The following is a 22,040-nucleotide window of genomic DNA, read 5'->3' on the forward strand; positions in this document are numbered from 1 at the left end:
AACTTGAATTTACTCAAGGTTCCAGTTGAACATCTTCCACTGACTTGCGATCAAACAGATCCTCAGTTCAGAGGTCACACTGTCAACTGAGACACACATGACACAGCGATAAGCAGACTGCATCTCCTCCCCACACAGCACCTCAGGCCGCTGTGCCAAATCCTTAATAAGTACACAGACAACTACAAGACAGAATGCACAACTGGGAGAGGCCTAGCAGTGTGGCAAAGGGGAGGGGGGGTGGCTGGCCAGGGAAGTGGTCACTGGGTCTAGGGCCACAGGCACATTTTTCATTCTCTAACGGCCTAATTTAACAGAAAACTAGACACGACGGGTGTGGTGGAAACTCGCGGGGTAGGGGCAGGGGACCTGGCTTTTATTACTAACCAGGGGCCACCTTGGACAAGTCGCTTCTTGCTATGCCTCAGTTTCCTTATCTGTAAGCCCTGGATTGCCCAGTGCTTCTCAAACTGGGGTGCTGAGACGCATTCACAGCCTGTGTATACACCTCGAGGTCTAGGATAGTTTGCCTTTCTGGGGTGTCAAGTTTATTCCAGATTTTTCCTTTTACACGAGAGCATTTTTATATCATCGCTCGTTGCTCAGAATGCAAAACTGACATGCATTTTTATTATAATAACTAATAATTGAAGACTAATAATTTATTATAGTAAATAATAATTGTGTGTGAGAGCAATTACTATATGCCAAGTGTTAATCTCTTTATAAAATCCTTACAATTACTCGATGAGATATTTTATTCTCTTTTTATAGATTAAAAAAAAAACAACCCTGGGGAACAGAGAAATAAAATAATTCACCCCAATGTCACATGTTACTAAGCAATGCTAAAACAAACGATTCCCTCCCCGCCCCCCCAAAAAAGGTGTGGCCCCATTGCAAAGTGCTTTGGAGTCCACCCCCGGACCCGAGGGGCTTCTTTGATCAAGTCTGGGCAACACAGGACAAAATGATCTCCAAAGTCCAGCTCTGACACTCTTAAATCAATTTTACTTAAATCGGTGGTTTAAAGGTTTCGGACACGGGATTCCCCTGGAGAATGAAGGAAGCTGGGGAGGTCCTGCAGGGGTTCTGGGGGCTCTCCAAGTGGGGTTTCCAGGACCCTCGGGCGCTCGCCCAACAGTCCGAGGGCGTGAGGCCTCCGCAGCGGCCGCCGCCTCTCGCCAGGCCGGGGTGTTTCCAGCGGCGACGCCTGGCACTTCCTCGTTCCCGCGCGCCCCAGGCTCAGCTCACAACGCCCAGCGCCGGCGCTCCTGCGGCGGGAGGGGGCCAGAGGGGAGATGTCGCAACCGCCTCCCTCCCTCTTTCCCCGCCTTGGCGCTCAGTCGCCTCCCAGATGAGCGCGCTAGCAGAAGGCTGCGGGCCGCCGGGCGCAGGGCATGTCCCCTGAGTGCGCGCAGGCGGCGGGCACTGGGTCCCCGCGCAGCCTGGAGCGGGCCAACCGCACCCGCTTCCCATTCTTCTCCGACGTCAAGGGAGACCACCGGCTGGTGCTAACCGCTGTGGAGACGGTCGTGCTGGCGCTCATCTTCGCGGTGTCGCTGTTGGGCAACGTGTGCGCCTTGGTGCTGGTGGCGCGCCGACGGCGCCGCGGCACCACCGCCTGCCTGGTGCTCAACCTTTTCTGCGCGGACCTGCTCTTCACCAGCGCCATCCCGCCCGTGCTGGCTGTGCGATGGACTGAGGCCTGGCTGCTGGGCCCGGTCGCCTGCCACCTGCTCTTCTACGTGATGAGCTTGAGCGGCAGCGTCACCATCCTCACGCTGGCGGCCGTCAGCCTGGAGCGCATGGTGTGCATCGTTCGCCTGCAGCGGGGCGTGCGGGGCCTGGGGCGGCGGGCGAGGGCCGCGCTGCTGGCGCTCATCTGGGGCTACTCGGCGCTGGCCGCGCTGCCCCTCTGCGTCTTCTTTCAAGTCGTTCCGCAGCGGCTCTCCGGTCGGGACCAGGTGAGCGCCGGGCGGTGCGCGCCCCGCCGGTGTCTGGGGCGGGCCGGCAGGCGGGGGTCCGACGGAAACGGCTACCAGGGACGATGAATAACAGTAACAACAAAGCAATCACAGGCCATTTGTTGCGTTTAATAGTTGTGACACTGTGCCCGGCGCTCTGAAGTTTTAGCTCTTAAATTTCACCGCAGCGACGTAGGTCCCATAAACGCCCTCCAAAACCTTGTAAGTGGAGTCCCCCAAATGCCTGTAAAGTGCACCCTTCATTTAGAGGTCAGTGAAATAATGGAGAGCTTAGCGGCCAGATGGAATTTCGAGGGTCCGGAATGGCTAATCGCATTGCCGAATGTTGAATTCTGCTTCCTGGCAGGGTGCTACGGTACTCTTGCTATCACATCTACTTTACATATGGGGAAGCTGAGGCACACAGGGGAATGACTTGCTCAGGGTATCCTTGGTGCGAGTTGGAGCTGAGATTGTGCACAGCAGATTCAGTACAGGCTGGGTAAGTGTCCTGCTTTGCAGAGTCAGGGAGAAAGGGCATTGGAGACCCAGGGACCCCAGACCCAACGCTGCCACCAGGGGTGTTGTGACCCCCCTCCCAGGGCCTCAGCTTTTCCAACTGCAAGACAGAAGGATTACACTAGACCGCAGGACCTTGCCCTGGGAGCCTTGGGGGACGGGTGGCTTCAGAGTACCCTGGGCGCCCCAAACGTCCCGCAGGTTCCAGAGCTGCCAGAGCTTTATTCTGAGTAGTATGCCCAGAGTCGTCATTAGGATCTCAGTGGGGGTCCACAAGCTGACAAAGGTTCTGCGGACAGTTCATGACATTGGCTCGAGGGTGACTCCAGTTGCGCAGTCCAGAATCGAGGTCCAGGTCTGTCGGCGTTGCTGCCCCACTGCGCTGTTGCAGTTTGATTCAGCTCATGACTCGTGGGCACGGGCCGGGTGTAGGGCAGTGGCCGCCTGTTCTGGCTGTCATCCCAGTGTGTTGGGTTTTCTACGCCTCATGGGGAGGGACAGGGAGAGGACATAGGTCTGTGCACCGTAAAGAAAGGGATGAGTCCTGCTCCAGGCTCAGCCTCTCACAGGGTCTGCCCTAAGCTGGTTTCTTCGCCCCCTCCCTTTCTCTACAACTCGCTGGGTTTCTGGCCTGAGCAAAACCCTCACAAACCACAGTCCCAAAGAGAGGCCTGCACAATGACCAGAAGGGAGTGAGAAGGTAGGAAGGCACGGGGATGAGATGTAACCTGGGGGAAGGCTTCTCACTACGGAAGTGGACAGTCTCCCCAGGGGATGTCCCGCTGGGTGTATCCTCTGGAGCATGGACACAGAGATGGGCTTCTCTGGGGCTTTCCCCACACCAGTTCTCTCACACAGTCCTCTTAGTGGGGTTTGGGGAGAAGTCTGCATCCTGTATAAGCACTATCCTTTTTTATTTTTTGTTTTTCACACAGACGAAATCTACAAGTCTCTTTCCTAATAGTTTGTTTTTTGCATGGGATACATTGTGGGCTTTTTATTTGATTGTTTTGTTTTAAGGCCTTGAATGACTAATTGTTAGGAACCATGTCAGGCCCATGGCACTTCATCAAAGAACATGTAAGCCTGTGGCCATACCCCTCAAGTGGGGGCCAGGATAGCTGGGATCGGCTGAGTTGGTGGGGTGTCTTTGGTGTGGTGGGCCAAGGACCCTAACTTAGTGGGCAGCCCTGTCCTCCTCAACCCAGCTATACCTGAGAATCAGGGTGGGTCACTTAGATGCTTCTAGAATAAGTGGAAGGCCAGGCTCACCCCAGATCCACTGGATCAGCTGGAGGCTAGGTTTCTGCCCTCAATCTTTGGATTTTTTTTTTTTTTTTAAGTTATTCTCTCACTGAGTCACAGTGTTTCTGTATTTTCACAGACCTTGAGGGACTTTTCCCCATTTTCTTCTTACAGAAAAAATGACACTCAGGAAATTAAAGATCAAGTTGAATATATCTTAAGGGTATCTCATGTTCCAGACATGTGCCTTATGCCCTTCCCTTTTACAATTGCTTCAGGTACACTTATACTTAACTGGCAAATAGCACTAAAAAAGTGAGGTTCTTGTCCCCTCCCAGCCAAAAGCCCAGACTGTAACTGCTTGCCTACATGGACACAGGTGGTTGTTGAGCAAGAAGGCCTTCGCTCAGACGGAGGGATCCTCCCTGTTTGGTCACTCTGTAGTTGTACCTCTGGTGGAAGGTACCTCTGGTCAGAGCCCTCTCCGGCACTTCTGGGATGACCAGAGCTGTGCTGCAAAGTGCTTCCATGGAGACTCGTGTTGTGGTGGCTTTCACTCCGTCTCCTTTGGGGCTGAGCACACTCCTTGATCATAAGAGAGGGAGAGGGATTGGACAAAACCACTGGGAGAGCACCGGAGAAGACTGGGGGCCAGGTGAGTCAGCCACAGGAGCCCTCTTCCCTGACATTCGTAGAAGTGGGGTCAGGGAGCTTGGAATGAAAAACCAGCATGGTCCTTTCCAGCTCTCCATCCTCTTTGTCTTTGCCCCACCCGCACCCCCACCACATGCACCTGCCAGTAAGCCAAGGAACAGAAAAACTCCCCTGTCCCTCAAGGGCTGTGACCTGAGCATGTACGAAACAACTCATTTTATAGGTGAGCAAACTGAGGATGAAGGGTTGAAAAAATCAGTTGGAAAGAATAAGAAAGGGGGGGGGGGTGGAGTGTGGCCATTTTTAAAAAGAGAGAAGGATCTAGGCTAGACTGAATGGAGTCTCACATTTAAAATTAGCAAAAGCTTGTTTTCTCAATCCTCTATTCCCAGCTTCCTGTCTAGATTCTGCCTGCCCCTTCCCACTTGGACACTAAATATGGAGGTTTTGGATGGGAGACACTTTCCTACCCAAACCACCGGCCGAGGAAACTAAGTAACCCCAAGCACATACTGGCTGCCTCCTCTCAAGGAGCGCTGGCCAGGGAAACAGTACGTCTCAGAGCTTTCTGCTATTCTGAGCACCCCTCCTCCTCCCCAAAACAGGAACATGAGTACCTTTGTCCATTTGGGCAGCGGGTGCCCACAATCCAGGGTGACCAGGCTCTCTAACCCTTCCCTGAAGGGATGATGAAATAATAGGCATGCTGAAAACGCTAGATAATTCGGTATTAGGAGCGTGCGTGCGCTTTGGAGTCCGACGTTCTGAGTCTGAATTCCAATGTCAGCCCTTTAGGAGCTGCGTGCCAGAGGCAAGTGGTCCCACGTCTCTATACCTTCCTTTCCCCGTTTGCAGAATGGGCGTGATAACGGTCTAACATAGGATTGCCATGGGGACTAATGTTCGGTAAATGGGCCACCACCTGGCACATACACAGTTAAGCACTCAAGAATTGCCAGCTATTATTAGTTTCCTTATCTTTGGTTATAAATATTTCAAACATTCTTCAAATAGTGTAATTCTTCTGATTGCAGTAAGATAATAGGCTGCCGTTTTAAGGGGGTGGGCACATCCTGGCAACACAGACATCTCAGCCAGGTCACCTCAGCCTGGTCCAGTGGGATTCCTGCCTGTGTATGCTGTGGCCCCGGCGGGGCGCCGGCCTCAATGGCAGGTTGGGGGGGACCGTGCACCCCAGCCAGAATGTGCTGCCCATTCATTGTACAAACATTTACTGAGCACCCGTGCCCCCTGCCCTCATCATGAGTCATGTGACCGAGACACTGTCCTGTTCCAGGAGGTGCAGGTAATGAGAATGCAGACGGTCTCGGATCCTGGCACAGTTTGGTTCTCACAGAAATCCTACAAACAGGTGTTTGTTTGTTCATCCTCCGAAGGGGAAAATGCCTAAAGTCCCAGAGCAGGCAAGGGATGGAACCAGAATTTAGCCTGGCTCTGTGTCCCCCCTCCACCTCCCCCCACCCCACTCCTGTGCCATTTCCTGCAAGTTCACATTTCCTTGGGAGCCCTTGGTCCTAATGCTCTGCCCTGCCCCATTTTAACACCAGGCCAATCACGTCACGGTGTCTCTGCTGAGTGCAAACTAGCTGAGGAGATCAACGCAATTTGCTTGCCTTTGTTAGTAGTAGAGGATCCTTTAAGATATAAGAAAGTTCATCTCTTGCACTGATATATTCTTTCTTTTCTGGCTGGGAAGCGGAGAGACAAGGAGATATCCACTAGGATTCCCAGTTCCTTCAAGTGATCTCGAAGTCTCCCATTTTGTTTGAAGAGGTGGAACAGGGAGAATGATTTACAAAGGGATCCTCGACGGTACTCCAAGAAGCGTCATTACAGAAGGATGACGGGGAACAGCTGGAATCAGGCGGCATCTGCAAATAAGTTAGCCAGTGTGGAGAGGGGGCAGCGTGGAGCAGTGCCTGTAGACAGATACCCCCATCCACCGGGGGTCTTCTTAGAAGAGAATGGGTGATGTCTCAGCTGCGTGTGAAGACAAAAGGCAGTTAGCCAGACAAGGACACGGGGAACCGGAGGGACATTACAAGCAGAGGAAATAGTCCACAGGTTGGCAAGACATGGTGCCGGAAGGGTTGGTGGAGTCCAGCTGGAGAAGGGCCAGCTGTGGCCCTTTAGAGAGTTTGGACTTCCAAGGTGAGAGATGGACCAGGTCCGGGAAGGGTGGGCCGGTGAGAATGAAATACATGGGTCCACTGGGTATCTGTGAAGGCAGAAGGTAGGGAGGAGAAGGCAGAAGGCCCGTACTCAGGTTGCTGGCAGCATTGGGAATGGCTTCTCTAGGCCCCGAGTCAGTGACGGCAGGAGGTGGAGCCTTCTGGGGTGGGACATTGGAGCCTTGTCATACCTGTGAGGCATCCTTCAGAGGTGTCCTCAGGACACTGGGACCTGTTTTGAAGACAGAACAAGACAGGGCTGGATAAAGCAGCTGCAACTTGGAAATGAAGCCATGGCAATGGATGAGATTGCCAGGGAGAGGCAGAGGTTGGGATGGGGATACAAGTCACACTTAACCACATAACACCCTTGTACGTGGCCTCCTGACTTTGTCCCTTCCTGTCCTGTCCCGAGCTCCAGCCTCCCCATTCTCCTGACCGAAGCCCCATGCCTCTGGGCACAGTGAACACAACCCCTCCGGGAGGCCACTCTCCCTGGTGACTGTGCTCTCCTGTCATCCGAAGCTCTGGGCATTGCCAGCTCGCTGCCTTGTATTGAAGTTTCTTAGCCCTTCTCTCTCTCCTTAAGCACATCATAGCCTCCTCAAGGGCAGGGGCCTCACCTTGCCCATCCTCACTGTGGCTGCCACTGTGGCTGGAGTCAGTGAGTGATTGAACAAACCAATTAAAGGACAGTTGTTGACTCGGCCACTCTGCTTCTGTAGCTCAGTCATAAATGGGCCTAGCACTTCTGGTTTTCAAATTTCCTGTTTAAAATCAGGAAACACTTCCAAAATGTGCAGAAAAAGTACAGAGAATATTATAAGACTCCTGTCTCCGCCGTCCAGAGTTGACTCACTGCCACACTCCCTCTTAAGTCACAGCCTGGGTCAGAATACCTAGAATCAAAATAACGTAAGTCAGATGGATTTTCCCACAAAAACGCAATTATAATACCAAGCCAGCTCACTGACTTTGGGCCTGGCGCCTGCTGTTAAATTTCTTAATGAGAATAAACTCTGCGCGTAAACAATGGTACCATATAAAGCTTTCTAAAGAGCATATAAATGATTCAGTCCACACAGGCCAGCCACACTGTCTCTTCGGTCATGTGTGAGGTGCTGTGCAAAGTTCTTATCTCACTTCCTTATCACACTCTGGGCCTGGGGTGAGTGCTACAAATCAAAAGGTGAAAGAGCATCTTCCTCAGAGTCATGAAATTGGGATGGGTTCATTGTTTTTGAAATGAAAAAGTAGCTGGTTAGGTCTGCTAAACTATCATGGTTTCATGTTTGATCATCATTTTTTAAAAAAAAATTAACGTTTATCGCCCTTTTTTTGGCACATTCTAGAAGATTTAGAAAGAACAAAAATAACTCGAGTCCCACCTGGAAACAGACACTTAATTTTCTGGACTGTATCCTTCCAGTCTTTTTTCTATGCATATGCGTGTATGTGTGTGTGTGTGTGTGTGTGTGTGTGTGCATGTGCGTAGGTGTATATCTCTTCATTCACACCTACACATTTTCTTCAACAGCACTGGGCAAAGCAGATCGTTTGAGGATCTAGTTTTTTGCCCCTGTTGAAGGGAGAACACCCAGCTCTATCATTACGTATTCTTTTTTTTTTTTAATTTTTTTTTTCAACGTTTATTTATTTTTGGGACAGAGAGAGACAGAGCATGAACGGGGGAGGGGCAGAGAGAGAGGGAGACACAGAATCGGAAACAGGCTCCAGGCTCTGAGCCATCAGCCCAGAGCCTGACGCAGGGCTCGAACTCACGGACCGCGAGATCGTGACCTGGCTGAAGTCGGACGCTTAACCGACTGCGCCACCCAGGCGCCCCCATTACGTATTCTTCTACAAAATCATGTTAAGCCTGGAGAGATTTTGGCAGACATTCTGGAGAAGGCTTTTGGAAAGAGTTGGGGGCTCTTGGGCATTCTTCCCTGCTTGACTTGCCTTAGAGTTTTCTTGGTATGTCTCTGGATTTCTTTTATAACTACTTAGCTCTCATGGGAAGATATTCTATGGTTAAAAAGTACTACACCTTTAAACTATTGTTTTAGGAGGGTGTTCCTAAGCCTTAGTTTTCTGCTCGGTGTAGTGGGAAAAATAGTAATATGCATTTCAATATGGATGCTACAAACATTCAATGAGGTAATGTATTTAAAGTGTTTCCTGGCATAGATAAGTGCTCAGTGAATATCAGACTTACTATTTTCTGTTAATAGGAAAAGAAGCGACTATTTGGCTGCATTTTGAATTTGACCACTCAGTTGTGATATACATGATGAAAGTTCTTTGCCTTTACTTAGTGTAGCATTCAATAAATATAGGCTGAATGAATAAATGAATGATGCTATAAGTAATACTACTACTTTGGGGTGCCTGGGTGGCGCAATCAGTTAAGCGTCTGACTCTTAATTTCTGCTCAGGTCATGATATCATGGTTCATGAGATCAAGCCCCGTGCTGTCAGCTCAGAGTCTGCTTGGGATTTTCTGTCTCTCCCCCTCTCTCTACTCCTCCCCTGCTCACTCACTCTCTCTCAAAATAAACAAATAAACATTAAAAAAATACTACTACCCCATTGGTTAAGATGCCTTGTCCACCAGAGGTCAATAATGTGCTCTTTGTACACAAAATGTGCTCTTAAAAGTCTGTTCTACACGTTCAGAAATGTTTAGGGCAACTTGCTTTCTAAAGTTCTGTTCCTACAGTCAAGCACGCATGAGGAGTTTGTTTGGGACGAGAGACAGACAAACAGACAGGCAGATCATTGACCTATCGATGGAGTGGATTATTCCAGCAGCTCCTAGTAACCATGTAAGAAGGTCCCTATATGCTTCAAGGTGTGTAATTACTGTCAAACGTTTGAATTCAGCCCAGCCTACTGACAGCAGCAAAGGCCACAAAGCATGCTTTTCCACCCCTTTCCAGTGGTTTTACATCTTGAATGATGGAGAATTGTCTGGGGCTGTAGCGTGCTCCCCTGGAGGAGGGACACAGGAGGAAAGAGCTTCCAAGTCTGGGCACCAGTATTGTCTTGGAGTAAGCCCCAGCCTTCTCTGATGCGGCTTGACACATTTTAGACATCGTCATTCCCCTAAATGATGCCTCAATGTTGTTTCTGGTGCCTTCAGCAGTCCCAGTGTGACTGCACCGGAACCTCTTGCCTGTTTTCATATGCGTGTCGCTTCCAGTCTGTGTGGCCTTTCAGGGCTCAGGTTCTCACCTGTAAAATGAAGAGAAGGCTCAAGGGCTCTTTGCAGCTCAGTTCAGGAGGGGAAAGAGCACTGGGCCTGGAGTCCTGCCTGCAGCTAACTTGAGCTGTTACCTGCATGGGACCCTGACACCCAGCTGAGTCTTCTGGAGAACGGGAGGATTAATTGTGGGTATTCTGAGGGCCTGTCGGGGTGTTTGTGTGGGCAGGGGAAAGGATGCGGGGGTTTCCTGTCAACCTGGTTGTGTAACGGTGACACAACAGTGTAACAGGTTAGGTACCCTCCTACTGGGACTGAGCTCAAGCCAAACAAGAAGCCACCACTTAACTGACGTTTTCTTCCTTCTTGTAACCAGGAAATTCCAACTTGCACACTGAGTTGGCCCAGCATCGCTGGAGAAATCTCCTGGGATGTGTCGTTTGTTACTTTGAACTTCTTGATGCCGGGATTGCTCATTGTGATCAGCTACTCCAAGATTTTACAGGTATGTGTGCTTCAAGGGCCACAGCCGAACTGCACCGAAGCCGGGGGTATTTCAGATGGAATCTTAGCCTTTCCAGGGCGAAGTTACCTCAGAGTTCGCGCTGGTCCAAGCCTGGCTCGCTGCCCAGGTCTACCCCCTCTGCAACACCAAGGAGTGAGAATGTAATATTTTTTTAAAGTTATATCTTTGTGATTGTTATTATTATTATTATTATTAATTTTGCTGATCACTAAAGTAATACAAAGCTCATTATAAAAAATTAAACCAAAGGGGTGTCTGAGGGGCTCAGTCAGTTAAGCATCTGACTCTTGATTTTGGCTCAGGTCATGATCTCACGGTTTGTGAGTTTGAGCCCTGCATCAGGGCTCTGCGCTGACAGTGCAGAGCCTGCTCGGAATTCTCTCTCTCCCCTCTCTCTCTGCCCCTCCCCTGCTTGTGCTCTCTCTCAAAATAAATACACTTAAAAAAAAAATTAAAAGAAATTAAAGACATATAGGAATGTGTGATACAGAAACTAAACATCTACTCCCATTAATAGTTCAAAGTATATTTTTCAGGTTACTTTTTTTATAGATGTGCCTATATGCATATTTTTATGCCATGAGTATAATGAATGTATGTTATATATGTATGATAAACCATATAAAATGGTCGAATATCAACTACTCACCATGGGTCAACCCAATGTTTGTTTGTTTGTTTCAGATTTGAGATAACACTCTTTGCTCTGTAATTTCCTTTATCGGCTTAACACTATACTGGAATATCTTTCCATGTTTGCTCTTATATCTCTGCCTCATTCTTTTTAATGGCTTCATGGTCTTCCATCATACAGATGTGATATAATTCACTTTATGGGCTTTTGGGTTGAGTCCATTGTTACCCCATCACAGATAGCAATACGGTGATAGAGAACGTACACTTTTAAAAACTTTTTATTGAAGTATAATACACATCCAGAAAAGCATCCCCAGCATGCGTACACAGCTGACTCCTAGAAGCAGCTTCCAGAAACAGACCGAGAAACAGAATATTCCCAGAAGCCCCTTCCTGGTACCTTCCCATTGCTACCCCACACTCCCAGGGAAGGTGCTTTTCAAAAGTGCGCTGAGACAGGAAGTAATGTCTACTTTGGAGGTAGGTACAGGGACGTAAAAAGGACCCTGCCAGCCTGTGTCCCACCTCCTGAGGTGGCCCATTCACATGTATGGCTCTGGCTCAGGCAAGTAGCATGTACATATATGTTCATGCTCATCTCAGAAGGTTTCATGCAAAACCTTGAGTCCTCTTGAAGGTTTACAGTTGTTGAATCTTGGTTTTATTGCATGTTACAGGTCATCTGGCAAACAATTTTATCGAAGCGGGGCCCTGTAGGTCCTGCTTGCTATCTGGCTACTTTTTATGGCCTTTTCTTTGTAGCTGAGGATCTAGAACCTTCTTAGCTGCTCAGAACCAGGCCAGCCTCTCTCCGGGTCTGTTAATCCTGGGTCCTGTGGGAGATGGATCCCCAATCTATTCCCTAGACTGTTCCCCACTGATTGACTCGTGACCCACTGTAGTGACATCCAGCCTGGGGCTTGTTCAAGGGTATGAGGCAGATTCAGGCCTGGAGCCAAGGTCTGTAAAGCACTTGCAGTAGGGGCCTGGCATGTGTAAATGCTATTTAAGTGTTAGCTATTATTACCTTAAAAGAAAAGAAGTGAGGGAATAAGGAAGAGAAATTTAAAATGAATCCTTTAAAAAATGATTTAACAAATATTTGTGTAGTATTTAAAATGTGTCAGGAATGAATTCATTTAATCCTAATAAGAATTACAGATGAAGAAACCAATGCAGAGAGGCTAAGTAACTTGCCCAAGATCACATAGCTCATAAGCAGTGGTATCAGGATTTGAACCCAGGCAGTCTGGCCCCAGCATCCCAACACTTTAATTCCTCAGACATTTGTTGAGGATCTACTCTCTGCAAAGTGCTGGTGGGGAGTGGAGATTGGTCAAGAGTGAGCAGGTCACGTTTTTCTATTCAGAAGGAGCTCCAACACAGGAAGGGGAAGGGGAGACAGACAACAGAACTGCTGCTCGATGCAGTGAGCCTCTAGTACACAGGACAGAGTGATGCTAGAACTCAGTGTGAAAATGCTTGGCAAACCATTGAACACTGCACGGACTTAAGAAGTGAATAAGGGGGAGAAGAGAGAAGAGGAGAGGGCTAGGAAAGGCAGACATGGAGACATAAAGGGCTCTTCTAGTAACCCGGCTTTTGAGTCCTTGTTGTGTGGCCTTTAGCAAGTTACTCACTTTCTCTGGACCTCTGCTCCCTCATCTGCAAAATGGTGATGATAACTCAGATGGTGTAGTGTTGTTGGGAGACATGTCAGGAATACTACCGGGGACCCACAGAGCCGTGCCTGCCTGTAGCGGGGGGTGAGTAGACTACATCTGTTGTTATTTGTTAGGCATGGCTGTTCCTCTGGCCCTACCCTCAGAGCATGCTGGGAAAAGGTACCCCTGAGATTTTTTGAGAGAATAAACTGCAGAGTCCAGATTTGGAGCGTGGCAAGAGCTAGGAGCTGACGCTAGGGCAGGGCGGTCACGCTCCTGAGTTCCTTGCAGGCCATGAGGGCTCCGGTTTGCCCCACTGCACATCACCTGAGATGACTCAGCTGCCTTCTGAGGGAGGATTGACTTATTCCATGGAAAGGTTTTCCCACCCTCTTCCATCTTTTTCTCAGGCCAGGGCCCACACGGAAACATTCCGGGAGACCCCAAGAGCCCTGATGAGTTGGGGGAGGGGTCCTCATATCCATCAGCCTTTAGATTCCTGTTCATCACTTTCCGGACACTTTGATATAAACCCATGGCCAGCCTTCAGTTCCTCCCGTCACAGACCCCAGGACAGCTCCTGGGTGAAAGAGAATATCTAGCATGACTCACCGTTATGAAACAGTGCTCTCAGTAGTGACTCGAAGATACCATCACTTCCCTCATGTGTGGAGCAAAACTCAAAGCCCTCACCTTGATGCCCTGTGTGATCTGGCCCCTGCCTGCCCTCTCACATCATCTTCTCACTCTCTCTTGTGTCCACCTTGGCGGCTACTCCTCACACAGGCCGACACACAGCTGCCTCAGGGCCTTTGCACCTGTGATTTCCTCTCCCGGATCTCCATTCCCCCAATTTCTGTGTGGGCCACTCCCCCACTCCATTTAGGTCTCTGCTCAGAAGGCTCTTCCCCAGAGTGCCTTCTCATCGTTCTCTGATTTATTACCCTGATATATTTCTCTTCTGTACACTTACCATGCCTGTCATATTCCATTTATGTGTATTTATTTGTAAAGCATCTGTTTTGCACACTAGAATGCAGTCTCCATGAGGGCCGACACTTTCTTATGTTTACTACTATAGCTCCATGCCTAGCACAGAGCCTGGCTTATTCATTGTGGATACTCAGCAAACACTCACTGAACGAGTAAGACAAACTTTGGAACGCAGTGAAACGGCCAACAGTACCTTCTCCTTTCGCACAGTGGGGAAACCACTGAACAAAAAGCCCTAAGACCTAGCTTCTAGTCCAAGCTTTATTCCCGTGTGACTTTAACACAGGCAAGTCATTTAACTACTGTGGGCCTCAGTTTTGTCTGGAGGTCGACAGGCCTCAGTGGGTTGTTTAACACAGTAAAATGAGAGTGTAGGTATGATAATATTTTGGACAGGCTGCTAGAATTGAATTTGAAAGCTATGTAATGTTGTGATTTTGAAAATCATGTTAATGCAAATATAAGACCTTTAAAAAAGGACTTTCCACCCCACGAGCTCATACTCGTTATGATACTCATAACTCAGAGACACTAGATCAGCCTCCCAGCTGAAATTTTTCTGTTATGAGCGTAACTCTGTAAAATGAATTGACCATCAGCGTTAATCAGCTGTTTTCATAGAGACCCAACTAACAAATCATCAGAAACCATAAGACACATAACTGCATCTGCCAACCCTTTCCCACCAGGTCTACCTCTTACCTGTCGGTACTGTCTCTGCCTCAGTTTCCATCTATAGGCGTGAGAAGTGCCTCTTTGAAATCACCCCGATCTTTTATTCCTCTAAAGCAGCATCTCCCCTAAAGGTCTCCATGGGCTGTTAGATATCAAAAAGGGGTCCGAGATCAAATGAGTTTAGGAACCACCAATGAGTCAATGTTAAATAGGTGTCTTTGCAGCAGGACGTCTGGGAGGCCTCAGGCTAATGTTCTTTGAGAGTCTCCAACCCAGGAATAGAGGAGGCAGCACCACTAAATCTGACCACAGACCCCTTTCTCCCCACAGAGCATCTCTTTGCACTGGTGCTCTATGGGTCTCCTTCGGGGAACACTGCTCTAAAGTCCCTGCTGGGGTTGCTGGCTCTGCCCTGGGAAAGGACTGGAGAGCAGGCTTCACCTGGGCGCTTCCCTTCCAAAGCTGCCTCACGTGCTCAGGGCAGTGGCCTTATCCACGGTTCTGCCTTCCCTGCTTCCTCTTTCCTCATGACTCAAGCGTGCTATACATCTCCAGTGGCTTTTTCCAATCAATAGTTTCCCAGGGTAATAGTCCCCCAGTCACTCCCAAGTGATTTCAATCAGGCTGGCAATGCTAGCTTCTGGGGCTTGGTTTACATTGTCACCCAGCAACCACTGCCACGGCAAGAGGAGATGCTTCTACCCTCTCTTGTTCCCCTCCTCGTTCTCCAGGTACACACTAGGATGGGAGAGCGGGGAGGGGTGGGGCAGGGCTCCCTTCTTTCCGGCTGTATATCCAGCACCTATGAGAGTACTCGGCACAACATGGTAGGGGCTCAATAAATATTTGCCGAATGAGAGAATGAGGGTACTGCTTGAAGTTGGAAAAATTTCACGCATCTCAGGGCTCAACTGAGAAATGAACTCTGTTTTAGCTAAGCACCAAGGTGTTAGGTAATGAACATTCAGCCCCTTCTCCATGCCTGGCCCTCATTCCCCAGGTTTGGGGCCTGCTTGCCAGTGATGGAGAGGGAGGTGGGCCCTCTAGAAAGATGGAGTCTGTTGTCTGAAGATTCTAATCTGTGTGTTGCTGATTGACCAAGCAGCACCCCAAGGAGAGCCAACCCCCAGGTCCCGAGCATGTCAGTGAGGAACCACCTCCCCCTGCACCCACCTGTCAGCACCGTGGTGTGGTGGCCTGGAGTGGCAGAGGTGTGAGATAGAGAGAAGGTTCCCTCAGGACCATCTCAAAAGGACTGTTTAAAAAGTGACTCTTTATGAAGAACTGTGGGGCAATTCCAAATCTGCTGTCCTGTATAAGTGGTTCCCATACTTCAGTCAGCAAAAATCACTCAGAGTTTGTGAGAAGCACAGCTTTCTGGGCCCACTCAGACCCACAAAAGTGAGTATCTGACGGTGGTCCCAAGTGCTCGCCTGGTGACTCTGACACAGGTGGCCATGGACCACATCCCTGGGAGCACTGTGCTCCCCCGTAGCCCCATGATGAAGAGCTCAGATGCCTCCCCAGAGGGGCACTTCTCCTCCACCTTGACCATGAGGCCTTGAGCGTGTTCCTTCGCCTCTCAGAGCCTTCATCTTGCATACCCAAAGTCGGGTAATGACAGGACCTGCCCCCTAGGCTTGTTTTAAGGATTAAAGTTAATCCTCAAGTTAGCTGAGCATTTCATTTCCCCTAAAACACATGAAGCATTCTGTGTAATGACAGAGACATTTTAAAGCCTGGATAAAAGTCACCCAGTCTTGTCATCTAACGTGGGGTGGGAAGCAGCAAGGAGCCACATTGGATTATAATGAGCCCATTTTCCTTCTCACGCCCTGAAAGTCATGGGAACCATGGGCAGAGGAAACGGTGGCATCAGTCAGTGCTAAAAACAGACCCGACCACTTATTCACTTGACCCATGAGTCAGTCCATTTCTCTGTCTGTTTGTTCATAGTCACTGTCAGGCACTTGCTAGAGCCCCGGGCCACAGAAGCCACAGGGCTGCCCGTGGAGCCTGCAGTCTGGTGGCTGAGGTAACAATGACGCTTCAGCACCTACCACATGGTCCACGTGGCAAAGGCCACGTGAATGCCGGAGACAAAATACTGCAGGACGCCTTGTGGGAGATGAACTAGGAAGGCTTCTCAGAGTTTCTGGCATCAGAGCATGGAGTTATAGGCCAGGCAGAAGGATTTCCCTTGGTGGGGATTAGCAGAGGGTAGGAAGAAACTCGTTTAAGGTGAAGAGCATGGCACGGAGTGGAGCGTCTGGGTGGCTCAGTCGGTTAAGTGTCCGACTTCGTCTCTGGTCATGATCTTGCAGTTTGTGAGTTCGAGACCCACGTCGGGCTCTGCTGACAGCTCAGAGCCTGGAGCCTTCTTCCGATTCTGTGTCCCCCTCTCTCTCTGCCCCTCCCCTGGTCACACTCTGTCTCTCAATAATAAATAAACGTTAAAAAAAAAAATTAAAAAAAAAAAAAAAAGAGCATGGGCCGGAGTCAGGCTGCCCAGTTTGAAGCCCAGCTTTGCAACTGCTTAGCTGGGTACTTGTGGGAAAGTTCCTCAGCCGCTCTGAGCCTCAGTTTTCTCATCTGTAAAATGGGGATCATCAAAGTACCTATGTCCCAGAATTGTTGGGAGAATGTAGAGAGATAAGCCAAGTGATATGTACAGAGACTAGCACAAAGTCAGTGCTTAAAAAATATGAATTTACATCAACATCATTCGAAAATATGTGTAAGACACGGTATGAGGGACTCCATCCTGCCTTGTCCAGGGCAATGTGGACAGCGTACACGATGAGGCCGCTAATGGAGTCATCCCTTATGTGTCCCCCCTGTAAGGTGACCGTCCCCTTCGGTTGGTCATGGCCTCTGGTCTCCATGTAGCTGGTGGTGCCAACAGACCCTACTGATCAGGGACTCATTCCCAAATGGCGTACACGCCAGGCATTGTGGGCCCTTTCCAGAGCAGCTTCGCTTTCAGGCTGGCTCCCGGCAGCAGGTGGCCTGGCAGATGAGCAGCCTCCAGTCTCGGCCGCCTTCCATGGCCCCACCACCTCAGCGGCCTGCGGCAAGACTAGAATCCATTTCAGTTGCTCTTGTGGAAGGAGACGAACCAGATGTGGGGGTTCAGTGCTCCCTGTCTGCCCAGACTGGCCATACCCTCACGCCATCTCCCACTGCCCTCTCTGCCACCCAACAACCTGGAGGGGAGGAGAAAGGGACAAGTGTGTGTGGACTGCCACTTAAACCAGGGCCCTCGCGCCCCCCTCCAAAAAGGCTAATAAGTGAAATATCTATCCATAGGGGCCTGGATAAATCCTGGTGCAGCCACAGTGTGGAATCTATGCAGCCACTTGCCAGATAACAAGGATGAGGTGCCTTCTGTCTGGGCTTATATGGAATGAGCACCAAGGCCTGCTGCTGAGCGGAAAGGAAGAAGGCTTAAGAGTGGGCTGCATGGCATGGTCCCATTTGTGGGCAAAGCAACAGTGCAGACGTCTGTGTTCCCATTGCTAGGCATGTGTGTGATGGGAGAGCGTTCCCAGAAGGACAGACAGGACACTGGTCACGGGTTCCTTCCAGGGAATGACCATGGATGGTGCAGGAAGCTAGAAGCCTTGCTTATATTTTTAATTTGCTCTCCTTCAGCATCATATTGCTTGAGTTTATACCTTGAACACCACCTGCTTTTCAATTTTTTTTATTATTTAAAAAAATTTTTTTACTGTTTCAATTCTGTGTCTCCCTCTCTCTCTGCCCCTCTCCTGTTCATGCTTTGTCTCTCTCTGTCTCAAAAATAAATAAACGTTAAAAAAAATTAAAAAAAAAAAAGGGGGCACCTGGGTGGCTTGGTCGGTTAAGCGTCCGACTTCGGCTCAGGTCATGATCTCACGGTTTGTAAGTTTGAGCCCTGCGTCGGGCTCTGTGCTGATGGCTCAGAAGCCTGGAGCCTGCTTCAGATTCTGTGTTTCCCTCTCTCTCTGCCCCTCCCCTGTTCATGCTCTGTCTCTCTCTGTCTCAAAAATAAATAAACGTTAAAAAAATTTTTTTATTTTAAAACGTTAAAAAAATTTTTTTTAGTTTATTTATTTTGAGAGAGTGAGAATGAGTGGGGGAGGGACTGGGAGGGGGCGGGGAGAGAGACAGAATCCCAAGCAGGCTCTGCACTGTCAGCGCAGAACCCGACGCGGGGCTCAATCTCACAAACCGCGAGATCATGACCTGAGTCGAAATCAAGAGTCAGACGCTCAACCGACTGAGCCACCCAGGTGCCCCGAACACATATGCTTTTATACAGTTACTTACTTACCACTTTCAAAAAAAGAAATAATAGGGGAAATGCGTGTCTTGGTCTGTTTGGGCTGCCATAACAAAACACCACAGATTGGGTGGCTTAAAAACAACAGGAGTTTATTTGTCACACTTGTGGAGGCTGGAGTTGAAGGCTAGGGTGCCAGCCCAGTCAGGTTCTGATGAGAGCCATCTTCTGGCTGCAGACTGCCAGCTTCTTGCTGTCTTCACATGGTGGAAGGACTGAAGGAGCTGTCTTGGGACTCTCTTAAGGGCCCTATTCATGAAGGCTTTGTCCCCATAACCCGATGACCTCCCAAAGGCCCTGCCTCCTAATACCTTAACCTTGGGGGTTAGTTCCACCATATGAATTTAGAGGGATGCATTCAGACCATAGCAATGTGCTTCCATTCACATAGTTCTCTTCTAGACCATTCAGTTCAGCTTTTCCACTCCTCTGCATCAACTCTATTTACAATACGGATGGGGGCCGTATATCCAGGGGGCCAGCCAGGGGCCCTATTCCCCAGAGCATCCTAAGTATGGGCAGTTGCGAGGCCACCAAGACTGGCCCTCTCCACACAAAGTTCCAAAGTTGCCCCAGGACAGCAGGGACGGCAGATTCCAACTCCTAGATGCTCTGTTCCTCCTCTGCCCAAATCCCCTACATCCTACAGTAAATTGTGGCTCTGGCTTTGTTTTGTGTTCCTGCAGATCACAAAGGCATCAAGGAAAAGGCTCACGGTGAACCTGGCTTCCTCGGAGAGCCACCATATCCGCGTGTCCCAGCAGGACTTCCGGCTCTTCCGTACCCTCTTCCTGCTCATGATCTCCTTCTTCATTATGTGGAGCCCCATCATCATCACCATCCTCCTCATCTTGATCCAGAATTTCAAGCAGGACCTGGTCATCTGGCCATCCCTCTTCTTCTGGGTGGTGGCCTTCACGTTTGCCAACTCAGCCCTGAACCCCATTCTCTATAACATGTCACTGTTTAGGAATGAATGGAGGAAAATTTTCCACTGCTTCTTCTACCCAGAAAAGGGAGCCATGTTTACAGATACATCTGTCAGAAGAAATGATCTGTCCGTTATTTCCAACTAATTAAATTTTTCTCTATAGGCAGAGTTTATCACCCTCTGGAAAGCTAGGATACGCTTTCAAAGGGAGTTTATTTCCAGGACCATCACATCACTGTAGCCTGCTTTAAGAAAATGTAACCTATGCAAATACACATTTATAGCACCAGTAAATTAAGCGGTGATCATTCAGTATGACAATTTTGCCCTTCATAAAAGGATTTGTTATGGGCTCCCTTTAAATATGAACTTTTTCCAGTGTGTTTGTAATATGATTGAGTTTAATAAATTTTTATTTATAGCTGTTCATCAATCACATCTCTTACATATAAAGCCACACCATTCTGGTTTCTGGAGTGAGTCTTGAAAGGGATCTAATACTCAGGTTTCTCCCTGAAGGTTCACTGCCACTGTAGGTCCCCACCCTGGACTTGCGAGGCCTCAAGACTATTCAATAATGTCAACAAAACTGGAGGAATTTCCAAAGAAATTCAAAAAAATTAAAGTGACTTTAGTTTTTCACTTATAAGAAATGCCATGTACCTCTTTGGGGGAAGCCATATTATGGAATCAGAGAAGAGATAGAATGACTCAAAACATTGAGAGTGAGGGCGTAAGTGATTCCCTCCATGGATCCACCTGTCAGGTGCCTCTTAAGCCCATGGTATGGCCAGTGTTCTTGGTGCTGGGAACACAGCGGTGAACCAGACAGCCGTGGCTCATGCCCTTATGGGGCTTACTTACCTTCTATTTTGGGGGAGAAGCACTAAACAGAAATCAGTAAATAATATAGCATTATAGAGTGGATTCACATCATGAAGAAAATAGGACAGTGATGGGGCACCTGGGTGGCTCAGTTGGTTAAGCGTCCAACATCAGCTCAGGTCATGATCTTATGGTTCATGAGTTTGAGTCCTGCGTCAGGATCTGTTTTGACAGCTCAGAGCCTGACCTGAACCTGCTTCACATTCTGTGTCTCCCTCTCTCTCTGCCCCTTCCCTGCTCATGCTCATGCTCTGTCTCTGTCTCTCTCTCTCTCCAAAATAAATAAACATGAAAAAAATGTTTAAATAGGACACTGATGGCAATTTGGATGGGATGGGGGGAGGGGTCTAGGAAGACCTTTCTGGGGTTGATATTTGGGCCAAAAGATAAACCACCAGAAAGAGCCAACCATCAGAATCCAGGGGAATAGGGCTTTGCAGACATTGTCAACACTGGTCCTGGTGCAAAGGGGCTGGTATACTTGTGGAACAGAAAGAAGACTGGTGTAGGCAAAGCAAACTATTGACTGATCTTCTTCTGTGTTACACACTGTTGTTGATGCCAGGACAGAGGGGTGCCCTGCTGGGCACCAGAGAAGGGACAAGGCTGAACTATGTTGGGCCTGGGAGGCCACATAGGGAGTTTATTCTGTGTTCAATGGACAACCACTGGAGGTTTGCAGTTGGAGACTGATATGACCTAATATCTATTTTTAAATATTACTCTGGCTGATGTGCAAAGGATGGACTTTGAAGGGCAAGAATAAAAATGTGACAAATTAGGTGGCTGCTGAGGTAGGAAAAAAATGGGAAGGCAGAGGTGGGTGGCCTTAGTAGGGGGTTGTGAGATAAGATCTTGGGACTACTTTGGGAAGGCAGAGTAAGCCCGATTTACTGACAGACAAGATGTAGAACATGAGGGAAAGAGAGGATTCGAAGGTGACTCTTGGATGAACAATGATTGGATGATCCAGCAGGCCAGAAAAATGGGGAAAGACTAGGAGAAGAATGGGGGATGAGAGAGCCAGGAGTTTCATTTGGGGATAAATTTGAGATCCCAATGAGATCCAATGGAAAGTAGGCAGTTGGAGGCAGGGATGGGGAACTTGGGCCCAAAGATACAACATTAGGAGTCATCACATTGTGTTTACAGGTCTCCACTTTTATGAATTATCTCTGCGACAAAGAGGCGGTGGGGGGGGGCGGGGAGGGGAGAAACAAGAGCCAAAGAGATCCCAGGGATATGCCATCACTTGCAGTCTGGGCAATGGCAGGACCGCACAAGAGCTCGGGTACTGGCACACAGTAGGTGTTCAACAAATCTTTGTTTCAGAGTAAATCAGTGCCACTGGTTGCCATTGCTTACAAAGTTTATTGAGTAGCTTGCTTCCGAAGGAAGATTTATGGTGATCACAAGCTTGAGAACAAGAGGACAGGGATCTTTTGTTCATCTTTGGTTGACAGATGTGGTAAATTAAAGCTGTCTTTTGATGTGATGTGTGGCTACGTTATGGGTGTCTGGAATCATCAGACTGAAGATGAAGAGCCCAGTTCTGACACCTGTTGTTCCGTGTGAACGACAGGCAGGGACTACCCCTATGGGGTTACCTGTCATCTGCCTCTTT

The 22,040-nt window shown here is 48.9% G+C and overlaps 1 protein-coding gene across 1 annotated transcript; it reads left to right on the forward strand.

The window, feature by feature from the left end:
* The first annotated feature begins 950 nt into the window (after positions 1-950).
* Positions 951-19,960, forward strand: FFAR4 (free fatty acid receptor 4). The gene is made up of 3 exons (XM_045438247.1): positions 951-1,967; positions 10,159-10,287; positions 19,287-19,960. Exons 1-3 carry the CDS (start codon positions 1,401-1,403, stop codon positions 19,674-19,676), a joined length of 1,086 nt encoding a protein of 361 aa, XP_045294203.1. The 5' UTR covers positions 951-1,400; the 3' UTR covers positions 19,677-19,960.
* Positions 19,961-22,040: the final 2,080 nt, after the last annotated feature.

Source organism: Leopardus geoffroyi, chromosome D2 (assembly GCF_018350155.1).
Source record: "Leopardus geoffroyi isolate Oge1 chromosome D2, O.geoffroyi_Oge1_pat1.0, whole genome shotgun sequence".
Lineage (NCBI taxonomy): Eukaryota > Metazoa > Chordata > Mammalia > Carnivora > Felidae > Leopardus > Leopardus geoffroyi.

Excerpts from the sequence above, each read along its gene's own strand:
- FFAR4 (XM_045438247.1), top strand. The coding sequence starts at position 1,401 with ATGTCCCCTGAGTGCGCGCAGGCGGCGGGCACTGGGTCCCCGCGCAGC. Across the intron at positions 1,968-10,158 it reads GGCTCTCCGGTCGGGACCAG|GAAATTCCAACTTGCACACT; the intron begins GTGAGCGCCGGG and ends TCTTGTAACCAG. Across the intron at positions 10,288-19,286 it reads GCTACTCCAAGATTTTACAG|ATCACAAAGGCATCAAGGAA; the intron begins GTATGTGTGCTT and ends GTGTTCCTGCAG.